At 43.5% G+C, this 12,500-nt stretch overlaps 1 protein-coding gene across 1 annotated transcript in view; it reads left to right on the top strand.

The window, feature by feature from the left end:
* The first annotated feature begins 11,981 nt into the window (after positions 1–11,981).
* sbk1 (SH3 domain binding kinase 1) overlaps positions 11,982–12,500 on the top strand; it is a 3,999-nt gene continuing 3,480 nt past the window's right edge. Inside the window, exon 1 of the mRNA XM_062526781.1 lies at positions 11,982–12,153. Coding sequence (XP_062382765.1) covers positions 12,116–12,153 — 38 coding nt within the window. The 5' untranslated portion in view covers positions 11,982–12,115. The remainder of the gene's footprint in view (positions 12,154–12,500) is intronic.

The following is a 12,500-nucleotide window of genomic DNA, read 5'->3' as shown; positions in this document are numbered from 1 at the left end:
TAGCTTTTCAATCTGAAACCAATTTGGCTGGTTAAGCTGACCGGTGTGTATGGATTGGCTTACATTGTGATATTATGTGCCTCTCATAAGGAACATATCAATCACCAGAATTTCATTGCAGACATGTGCATTGACCAGAACGGCCTTTGCTTGCAGTGCTTCGACCGTTTGTGGGTGTGTCACTACAAATGCACGCGCTTTGGACATGCAAATCGGATCTGCTTCAACACCCCAGCAGCCACTGAGAAAACAGCGCAGACTACATTATCTGCTTGCTGATCTAAGCTGTTTTTGGCTGGGATGGACTGGTCTGAAGTAAGCCACAGCTTAGAGCTGGTTTGTGAGAAGAGGTTACAGGGGATTCTTGGCCATCACTGTTTACGCTTGGCGATGACCCACAGCCATTTCTGAAACGACACGCACTACATCTGTAAACAATGGCGGGTCCTGTGTGCCCTGTGAATTCTATGTTCACGTCACATATCTAGTTAGAATTGTATTGAATTGAATTGTAATTGAATTGTCATCTCCAAGCTTAGATGAGGAACAAAACCATCTTACACAGGCAAACCAACTAATATTAGTTCAACAGGTGCTGGTGGTCCCCTTACCACTTGCTATCTTACACTTCTGACGCATTACAGATCCACTCATGATGACAGCTATTGAATGATGACACAATATTCATGCCTACAATTAGCAATATTGGCTGTCATAGCCATATTTGTTGGCCTTAACAAGTGTAATATCATGGTTATTCAAAATATTTATGTATGAAAACATATTAAAGGAAATCTATATGGTCACACAAAAAAAGGTGCTATATAGAGCCAAAAATGGTTCTATTGCATGCTTCATATGCAGTATGGCACCCTTAGATGGTTCTTTAAACCATTTTGAAGGGTCCATCAAAGGAACTCCTAAAGGTTCTTTAAAGCCTGCATCGTTCTATAGCACCCCAAGAACCCCTGAAGAGTGTATGTTAATCTCATGAAGGAGAATTCATCTTCTGAACTATCCAAAGGAAAACCTTTTTTTTTTCAAATCTCAAGCAACATGCTCACACATGGCATCATGTGGGCTGTTAGGTCTGTGCATTCTGGAATGTGTACATGTGAGATTCTCTGTGTTCGGGTCTCTGTGTGTGTGTGTGTGTGTGTGTGTGTGTGTGTGTGTGTGTGTGTGTGTGTGTGTGTGTGTGTGTGTGTGTGTGTGTGTGTGTCTGTGTGTGTGTGTGTGTGTGTGTGTGTGTGAGAGAGAGTGAGTGTGTGTGCGTGCTGCAGCATTCGTGCGTCCGTGCGTGCGTGCGTCTACGCGTGCATGAGTGCACACGTTTGTGGCCCTGTGTTTGTTTTGAAACCAAAAACCGTAAAGGTACAGAGAATTGATAGCATATGCAAGTCCTTGAAATTTAAGTAATGTCATCCCTGGAAAGATGGAGAGAGCGGAGAGATGAGAGCGATGAAAGAGTGCAGGGATGGGAGAGATAGAGGGAGCGTAAGGACTCTTTGTCCTTTGTCAGTAAATCCACTGTTGTTATCTCCCCAGAGGAGGCTCACCTTTTACGTTCATATCAGTCTTTACATTTGACACTAAATCATTTGCTTAATGTTCTTGGCTTGAAATGAAACTATTACTGTACTCACAATCCTCACACATTTTCTTTTAACGAATGGCATAAAATAATACGTTGGTAAAGTTAAACATACAATAAATTCTAAATCCATGGGCTTGCTTTCATAGGTAAGCACTGAACAGTGTCACTGTCAGCGAAATCGTGTTATGTGTCCATGCAGTAACACACTGGCACAGGTGAGGAGGGTATCATTACAAGGTGTTGTGTGACGCCCAATGCTGAAAGTGTGTGTGTGTGTTTTGGGGGTGTGTTTGTAGGTGTACTGTATGTGTGTCTATGTGTGAGCGTGTGTGTGTGTGTGTGTGTGTGTGTGTGTGCGTGCATGTGTGAGGTCACCATAGTTATTACAGTAAATGGCCAAGTAGGACTAAAGTGTAGTTACTGGAGTCCTCTAGTGTGGCATGTTCTGTGTGTGTATTCTCTTTCTCTCTTTCTCTCTCTCTCTGTCTCTCTCTCTCTCTCTCTCTCTCTCATTTGACATTCAAAGGTCCATGAATAAGCTCTAATGACAATCTCTTTAATTCACGCACCATGTTTTACAGAAAAAAAGAGAGACATCAAGCAGATTTGGCTGGACAGACCTACGGGTAATAGAGTCAGTATGATCACTGAAATGACAGTGGCCATTGTTGCCAGATGTGACAGAATTTCATGCAACTCATAATAGTTTAACACCTAATTTGAAGGACCTGCCAATTACGTCCAGCACAGTAATAATTTAGCAACGTGTCAGATGTGTCAAACCATGCAATAATGAAATTAAAGACCAAGTGCTTTGTTAATGCTACAGAAATGTCCGCTTTCTAAATGCCTATGTAATTGATGTATTTGCAATAGGACCTTATTACACTGGGGCTTGTAGCGACTGCAAAGTTTACACAGCAGCGGGTATTGATTGTTCACTGAACCATTGGTATGGATCTTTGTTCAGATGAGGGCTTCTTTCATTTTGGTATAAATTAAAGAGGTTTTGGATTTTCCTTAATGACTATGAAAGCAAAAGGTTTTCTTAATCTACTGGAAACTACTGGTTTGGCTCAAGCTAAACAAAGCAACTGACAAATGGGCCCAAAAATAGGTCAACAAAAAATATTTTGTTCAGTGCATTGAACTCCAATTAATTTTATATATTACAATGATGTGGTGTGGATTTTATGACAAGAATGATTTTAAACGAATTAATTTCTAACAGAATAAGTGTGCAGCTATTGCATTCAATTTCTGTGTTGATATACAAACAGCCACTGTTGGTGTTGGTGGTGATGGTGTTGGGTGGGGACCTGAGGAGAGAGGAACCTCTTTTACTCTGCTCCACCCTCTCTTTACTAATAAGGTTACGATTGACATGCTGTGGTTTTGCAGAGGAACGTTGATCTTTTTTATATAGGCCATCATGCCCATCCCCACAAAAGAAAAAGGGAGAAAAAAAAAACTTTCCTCCAGATCTAATTGGGTCAACAACTCAGCCTCTGTCATCTGGTCTGACTAGTTTTCTGGTTGTCTCTGAACACCTGATTTTCTTTCCGCCACCGCTGTGCGGACTCCCCCTAGAACCCCGGAGTGATATTCCACGAGAAGGGAGTCAAGTCAGAATGCTTCAGTGGTGGCATGGCTGGCCCAAACACACCCTCCCTTGGGCACGGCTTTGTCTTGCACTCCACCACTCACTCCATTCACTCCAGTGGGCTCATCGTTACTTTTTCATGGCCCCCACAGCTGGCTTGAGTGCGTACAGCACGGCAGTTTGGTGACACCCAGTGACAGAACCACACTCGCGCGCACACACACACACACACACACACACACACACACACACACACACACACACATACACACACACACGCTGAACTCGGCACTTAAAGTCTCATCAGCCATCTGTTGTATCGTACAGAATTAGACCACATTACAGTGTCCAGAGACTTCACAGTGGCGTTGAAATATTCAGAGAATGTATGTGTACCCACACATATGTTCAGGCCTGCTGCTAGACCTTTTGGGCCCTGTGACAAAATATAATAGGCCATTCACCCACCCCCCAACGACAATAATGTCAGTCATTTGGTTCCGTAGGGTGACTGCTAATGTAGGGCCCTTGGAATCATCCTAAAGCACCTCTACAGTGGTTCATTGTTGATGTTATATAAGAAAGATCAAGGTAAAACATCTACCTTAAAAGCAGCTGCTGAGACTAAAGCAGCTGACCATTCAGAATAACGTTCATCCATAAATGTCAGAGTTGTCAAGACACAGCATTTGCATACTGCATTCCTGTACACTCTGCATAATGTGTGTGTGTGTGTGTGTGTGTGTGTGTGTGTGTGTGTGTGTGCAATAGATAGATAAACAGTTAATGATATTATTTTCTGTCATGATTGTCATTTATAAAAATAAGTAGGCCAGCAGCATTTTAAACTATATTTATGATGCACAGTCAATATGTGGGTTCTCTCAGGAAAGCCGACAACAACAGAACACAACCGTGAAAATAATCCGTCCGTCGCTAATGACGTCTGCCCCCAAATGTAGCCTATGAGTGGCCCACCCATCAATACGGGACAAGCCCTGCCATTACGGGATATTGACCGCCACATATGAAATGTTAATTCAATACCTGCCCTCACCTGCCTTTAGTAATTAAACCGATTGTGCCAGAAAGGTTCACGTCCCCCACTCAATGTTGGGCCCTTGCGTTTGATGAGCATCTTGACCTAGTGATATTTACCACAGCCCCACATTGGTAACTAATTTTGTTCTCATCTGTTTCTTTTGAATTAGGCTACAGATGGAGTTGGGGAAGTCATCCATATTCTCTCTCTCTCTCGCTCTCTCTGCATCTTCACCACACCCACGTATCTTCGCATTCCCGAATTCCCTCCGTTTATTTCTCACGCCTTTAATTAATGTTGATAAGCGTGTTTCTCGCGGTAGAGTGAGGCTGAAGCCAAACCGGCGCAGCTCAGCCAGCTCATGTAGAATCCCGTGGATTTAAACACCATCTGCGCTCCTCCGCGGCATACTAAGTAGCTAGAACCAGGTTAATTAGATGTCTTGCCGAAATATCACTTTAATATTCTCATGTTTTAGCACGTTGGGCTTCATCTTCCCGGAAACAATTGAATGAGGCCCTCAAGTTTAGCCTCCCCTCACCACATTATGCTCGCTGAACACCCAGCGAAGTGCTTCCTAAACACCACTGGCACAGACTGCTTTTTATTCTCCATGTTAAGTAGCCTACCATGTTAATGAGCATCAAATTGTGCGGTCTCACATAAATCATGAAAAGAAGCACACCACTCTCAAAACAGTTGAGACTATCTAGCCTAGAACATATCCTGTCCATAAATGAATTCACAGCAGGCAGGCTGTTACAACACACTTTGGAATGCATAGGCCTATTGCTTTTTATATCACTTTGATTGGCTGGTCGGTGTTCCAGTTTCTATTTGAAATCATGTCATGAAAGTAGACATTGTATATTTATTTCAAAATAATTCATTGTAGTTTTGCATGCCAATAGCTTTTCGTGAACTCATATCTCACCTAGCAAAATTTAGAGTGGAATATATTTATCTACATCAATTTACAAGAAATGCATGCATTAGATAACTTAAGATTTGTATTGGATGTGACATTTCAAATGCTTTGTTCATAATGTTGCATTATAGGCTGAACATTTTAAGCGGCGGATAGCGACTCTTGGGGGGAAATCATCAAAGTGATGCCATCAAGTAAATAAATAATTTTTATTTCGCCTTGTTTGTACACTGCGCCTGTAACCGTGAAAAGGAAACAGCCAAAAAAGATCAAACTCATCCATCAGCGGCGCACGCCGCACCTCCGCAAAACATCCGTTTGTTCCGCTCTTCAAACGGCCAACCGTACGAGATCCTCGACTTTCAGCCCAGTTCCAAACCACGAGATCCGCAGCGGTGCCTCCGCATGGTGAGGCTGGGGTGAGTTTGGGGGGGTGTGGGGGTCGCTTTTTGGCAGCCCAACCCGTCCATGCGTCCCTTGGGCAACCCGAATTCTGTTAGCAGTACATCCGTGTGTCAGTCAGAGGCGCAGTGAAGGAGAAGCGGGGTCGCGGGAGGGCTCCGCATCGCTGGATCCTAGAGTGAGGATCGATCCGCGCACCAAGCCTTCCCGCCAACACATTTTTCATGTTCAGAACTCCTTACAGCGTGTCAAGTCATCGATACTGCACTGCTGCTACTGCAGCCGCAGACTAGTGTTGGGAGTTCAGTTTACTTTCTTTATTTGTGAACAGACTCAAACGGGAAAAGGAGTGTTTTTTTTGTCTTTATAAATGCCCCAAAAAGATGTTCTTAGAAGGTTCTTTGTTGCTTCTAGAACTTTCCAAAAGACCTTGAAGAGCCATTTAGGGTTGCATGGACCGTTTTGCCCCATTCAATAGCATGGTATTCTAGAATTCAAAAACAGAAGAAGAGATTTGTATCAATGAAAGGCCTGCAGAATCCCAATTTCAGGGTGACTTTGCTAAGGAGAAATTCCCCTGCCTACAAAGGACACCTCTAGCCGAGCCTTTTGTCTCAGATGGGCCCTATTTTGCCTTTGGCTTGGGCATTTAGGTAATTAAGAATGCAGTGGACACAGGCCTAGTGCTAGGATCCCAGAGCCTGGGGGAAAAGGTAGAGGGAGAGAAAGAGAAAGAACAAGAGAGGAAGAGGGAAAAAAACAGACAAAAAGAGACAATTTAAATAGTGAATCCCCTCATTTCTATAGGGAATTGGACTCAGATGCTCAAAAAAAAAAGAATGTCACAGCTATGTCCCTAACATATTGGTGCACCATGTTGTTACTCATGATGTTGGTAAATTGTGCTGAATGGAGTGATGAAACAAAAACAAACAAAAGAAATGGCTTCAAGTCATTGTGGACTGGGCAGATGCTCCACCAAATGTCTGATGTCAGTGTGTTCATCGGTGGGGACAAGAGCTCTTGATCAGGACTCAGCTGGACCAGTTGAACATCCACCATCTCAGGTCAGCAATTGCATTCCTAGGGGTCAGGAACTTTGACCTCTGACCCCTCACTTCCAGTGATGCCAGTGTAGCCAGATGCAGCTCAAACAGGGCTGGTGGTGGTGGGGAAATAGTGTGTGTGTGTGTGTGTGTGTGTGTGTGTGTGTGTGTGTGTGTGTGTGTGTGTGTGTGTGTGTGTGTGTGTGTGTGTGTGTGTGTGTGTGTGTGTGTGTGTGTGTGTGCATGAGGTGTGAGCGGTGGTGGTGTGGGGGGGCGCCTAAGTGCCTGGAGTTTTTAAAAAGCCAGATTTATATTTGAACGAAGAGAGAGAGAGAGAGACAGAGAGAGAGAGACAGAGAGACAGAGAGAGAGAGACAGAGAGAGAGAGAGAGACACAGAGAGAGAGGTTTCAGCTTTTGATCCTGATCCCGGCAGAACCAGTCACGGCGTGCAAACAAATGAGAGAGATTGTCAGTTGAGCTCTTCCTGACAACTTTTTCCCTTCCCATCCTCTCTCTCTCTCCTCTCTCCTTTTTGCCTTGCCTTGCATTTCAAAGGTTGGGCGGTGTGAGCGAAGCCTTAGAAGAGGAGCGGAGTGCTGGGATGTCATAAAACATGATTTCCGCTCCGATTTTATGGCTGAAGGATCCCTTGAAATGTTAGCAGTAGGGGACAGAGGAGCTAATGCTGAATACTGATTGACCACTCAAACAATAACAAAGCACACCATGTATCGCTCCACAGATACGGCACCCAGAGTCAGTTTGGTCTCATTTTGCAGGTTATTGCTTGATTTCTCAGTGTCGTATCAACTATCCTATAGAAATGAGTTAGGAGGGCTTTGGGTCTTTGACTTTTCAGGAGAATTTACCTATTAGTGATGCTTACTTTAATTGAAATATTATTTACATTTTGACTCAAACAGACAACACATCTTTGTAGTGTCACTGGAAATGTAACCTATAGCCGCTTTGACACATGCTCTACCTATAGCTATTTATGCTTCTGCTTAGACAACTGTTCCACTTGACATGCCCTCCAGCCTGGCTGCTGCCAGTAGGATCACAGATAGCTATAGTCTGCCTCCACCTAGTGGACAGAAACTATATTTACAGTCATTGCACTAATGTACTGTGTGCAATGTACATCTGCGGGGCGATGTTTTCATTCAGCAGAAGAACTTATCAAAAATAGCATTCATTCAGTTGAATATGTACAAATATGAGGTATATATTTGATAATTTTTGTGCCGCTGTGAATCAACATGTTCATTTCACATATTCCATCACTTTTTTTTTATTTTTCTCTCCCCATTTACAATTTTGATACACGTTGCTTTAATAGGCAAGCGTGGAAAAATACAGCTCCATTTGATTTTCCCAGATGAAAATATCACACACATGTCCAGTTATGTCTTCAACATGAATAACATGATTCACATCCCAGGAGTATATAAACAACATATCCTATTAGCATTGATGGGAATTTCACCATTTTCTCTTCAATATATCCAACATCCAAGTTATCCAAGTAACTAAAGCAAGTGAGCCCCGCTGGCTTCTTTTTTATTTCATATTATTCTTGCAAAGGAGGCTGTGCGGACTGCGCACCCAATTCCCATAGATTATTTTGGGTCTGGTGATGTGTTATGCAGAGTGCAAGGAGTGAAAGAAAATGAGAATTTCATCACTCTGCAAACAAAACATGTTTAGACAATGAGAGGGAGAGGGAAAAAACATTTTGCTTCATCCTCCATCGGCATTATTGCTGGCAAACCGTAAAATGTGTGTTTAACATTAAAAAAAAATGTAAAAAAACATATCTTAATTTGCATGGTGCGCAATTAGTATGCAGCCAGTACCACAGCTTCAAAGGCTACACTGTGTGTGTGTGTGTGTGTGTGTGTGTGTGTGTGTGTGTGTGTGTGTGTGTGTGTGAATTAGTGAGTGAGTGAGTGAGTGAGTGTGTGAGTGTGTGTGTGTTCATGTAACATTTTCATACACCACTTCAATGCAATCATCTCCATATACCCCTTGTTTCTTGGTGTCCTTGTTTCCATAGCAATGACTCATAGTACTCAATTTCTTGCATGACCGGCCACATTCTTCCATATAGGTGCCACTAGGGGGAGACACTTGCATGCATAAATTTAGACTGACTCACTCTGTAGACAACCACACACACATCTCTCTTTCTCTCTCCAACACACACATATACACACACACACACACACACACACACGTACACACGTACACACACACACACACACACACACACACACACACACACACACACACACACACACACACACACACATACACACTGAATCCATCCCCTCCCCACATTTTTGGCCCCAAATACACTCCCCACAGTGGGTCATCTTTCACATGAAAGTGACCTCAATACTAATGGCCCTGGAGCCTGATGACGATAGAAGTTTATTGAGGCTCGTGTCACTTTCTGTAGCGTAGGCTATATGTCAAACCGAGAGCACTGCTGGACGGAGCGACAGCGGCCCTGTGCATGCATCCATCACGGGCTTATCTCATCTTTAACAGAGACTCTGAAAAGTGCTAATTACCCAGAATAGTATGCTATGCCACATTGTATCGGTTTAATTGATTTAACGGGATTGTAATTATTACGACAGGTGCATTCTCAGGGAGGAGTATCCCCTGGATATTTGATTGTCTTTGTACCACAGGAAGACTACGTAGATATTCTAGCCCAGGTCTGGCTGATCAATGCCACGTGTGGATTGGAACCAGTCCTCTGAGAGGCTAACCTTTTGTGGAATGCATTTGTGTTGAAAGTCATTCCAGAATTAGACATGTTATGGACCAAAATGTCTGACAGAGGCTCTATAAGCTCCCTTTTCATTGAACAGAACCCTGGGTTAAACTTGCACATAGGCTAATGTGTGGTGCTAAGGTCCAGACCAGCTTTTTGTATTCTTCTGAAGTGCCTGATAGCTGCTGCCATAACTGTAGGGTCAGGTTCATCTTACGAGAGGACATGCTTCACAATGGAGACTACTGTCTCAACAGATCCGCTAAGCTGTTACATTATGTAATGTCCTTTTAATATTATATTCATACTTGAATCATTTAACACAGGCTTTTATCCAAAGTGCTTATGGTTCGGTGATGGCATACACTTTTCTTACCGCTTCGTCTCCCTTGGAATTAAACCCATGGCCATGGTTTTAACAGTCCCACTCTGTAGCAGATAAGATACAAGACTCGCAAGATGTTTAATTCATACAATAATAGGATTTGTGCACCTTAATCAAACATTATGAATAGTCTATCTGTCTACTTCTAACTCCTGGCCATCTCTGTGATAGTTATGCTTTGCTATAATGGGGGTCACATGGTTATCTGAGTAATGATTAAGGAAATTGCTTTTTCATAAAAAACGAGGGATACATTTAACTGGCCTTGATAATCTTAAGTTTCATTTCATAAGATGTCCTGAGAAAGGGGTGAAGTTTGAACGAGTCTACTTTTAGAAGTCTAATCTGCACTATCAAAAGCCATGCAACAGTTACTTATTCCCACCTCAAAATAGTACAGTAATAACAATGTTATTGATCCTTAATTATGTAATATATCATCGCGTGGACTTTATGTCATTGAATATGAGAAGTGTAATTCTGAAATTGTGCAAACTAGAGCTTGCAGGTATACACCTGCACATTGATCTGGATTGTGATCTATGTGCTTCAGGCTATAAGTATATGGCAAAAGGCTCTATCATCATCACCAAAGACGAAGCACAGTGCCTAACATGCAATGGAATAATAGCTGAACAGAATCCTCTCATTCCTCCTTCAGAACTTGGCAGTGGCTGGTACAGCTGGTAGGTTTGGCATGAAGGAGTATCATAATGAGAGAGTAGACAGTTTAAAACAGGAGGCCAAGCAGCTCAGGGATGCAGTTGGGGATTAACCAGTACGTTAGTGGAAATCTTTTCTTTTTTTTAAAAAAAAACAAAAGCAAAGAAAAGAAAACATATAAATAAAAACAAAACCATAAAAACATTGGAGAGGAGCTCAGCTGCACAAGTTGTTTTTAGACTGTTGCTGTAAAATGTCTTTGTAAGTCATGCGTGTTGGTCATTATCACTTAATGACAGGTGACAATCAAAACAGGTGTATCGTAGACATAATGTGATGTGAGTGCTGTGGATGAACTTATCAACAGTTCCAGTTCCAGAGTCTCACAGTCTCCTCTAGGCCTACATCCAGCCTCCTATTTTCGTGGTTGGAGAGAGAGAGAGAGAGAGAGAGAGAGAGAGAGAGAGAGAGAGGCCCAGCACACTTTAAATCTAAGCAAGTTTAGAGGACACTGTTTTTTTCTAAGGAAAACAGAAAATAGGTCGCCCTGATTAGGCTCTAGCTTGGCTGCCATGGAAGAACAGAGGAGAGGAGAGTTAATTGGTCTATTTTAGTGCCTGTGGGCAGTGTGATTGTTACTCAATCAGCAACTAAACATGCGGATTCCAGTTACACGTCTATTGCGTCTTCTCTCTGACTGTAGTTATTGCTCCCAAAACATATTCAGTGACTCTCACGTTTCATAAGACTGGTGTTCCAGCGTCATCCAAAACTCACCTGATCCACCGAGAAGCAGGCACTAGGACCCGGTCCAAGCTCACGTGAGCTCTCGCGCCTTGGCCAAAGGAGCAGCAGCAGCGCTGGGGGAACAATAAGCGCTCCGTCGGTGGAGTTCAGCGGAAAGCGGAGGGATGGAAACGCGGAATGACGGCTTGTGAATGGAGTCTGGGGCTGGAACCAGTCTAACGGGAAAAAAAACACGCCGTCATTCTTCCTCGCGCACACTGAGAACCATTATGCGCCAGTGGAGCGATCTGGGTCACACACACACACACATACACACACAACGATCCGCGCGCGCACACGGAGGAGAGTAGAAGATAAACACCAGACAGCCGCTGCTTCGCATTTCCCCCCTGTTGGATAAGGTAGGCTACGCACCTTCACTTCCGAATCGAACCCGGAGCATGGGATGCACGCGAGCGTATACCGGTACTTAAAACAAAACAGAAATTCAAGCAACACGGGAACAGCAGCTTTTTGGTTCAAGTAATCATCTTAATGGACAAAGTGTGACTAACCTTCAATGGGAAAGATCGGTTTCTAGGAGCACCCTTGGATGGAATGGTGGAAAATAACAAAGAAAAAGCAACGGCTGTTAGGGAAGGTGCTGAGGGACTTCAAGGCGCCCAAAGCCACGCGGTGATTGAACTGAGTGGCCAGGGGAGTTGAGTGGAGCACATGAGAGACTTGGTTTATCAGTTATTCAAGCTTTGTTGTTTTTCATTACTAATTAACGATTAATCGTGCCACTGCAGTTCCGCGCTCCCGCGGTTTACATTTGAGCCGTCAGTGGGGGCGCGAGCTAAGGACGTCCGACATCAGTTGACCTCGAGAGCAGGTGCTTCAGGCACTGAGGTCTCTCTGCGCAGCGCGTGAATGCAGGAACATGCGGGAGAGAGGCAGGGCGCTAGCGGGTAAGTGTGCTTAACTTCACGGACAACACCGGAATTTTCATTTATTTAGATGTTGAGTATGAAATGTTGTACACTTAATTTCGCTTGACTAAAGTAACCATTGTATGCATCAAACAGAGTGGCTGTGTTTAGGGCATGCAGCAGCTTCAGTGTCACAGCAACTGTTTCAACACACAAGAGAACACACACACACACACACACACACACACACACACACACACACACACACACACACACAGAGACACACACACACGCACAAAGAGAGACAGAGACAGAGAGAGAGAGAGAGAGAGAGAGAGAGAGACATAGCCTACACACAGGGTAGACATTTGCTGTCAACAACAGAT

This window comes from Sardina pilchardus, chromosome 22 (assembly GCF_963854185.1).
Source record: "Sardina pilchardus chromosome 22, fSarPil1.1, whole genome shotgun sequence".
Classification (NCBI taxonomy): Eukaryota; Metazoa; Chordata; class Actinopteri; order Clupeiformes; family Clupeidae; genus Sardina; species Sardina pilchardus.
This window is presented reverse-complemented; position numbering and strand designations above follow the sequence as displayed.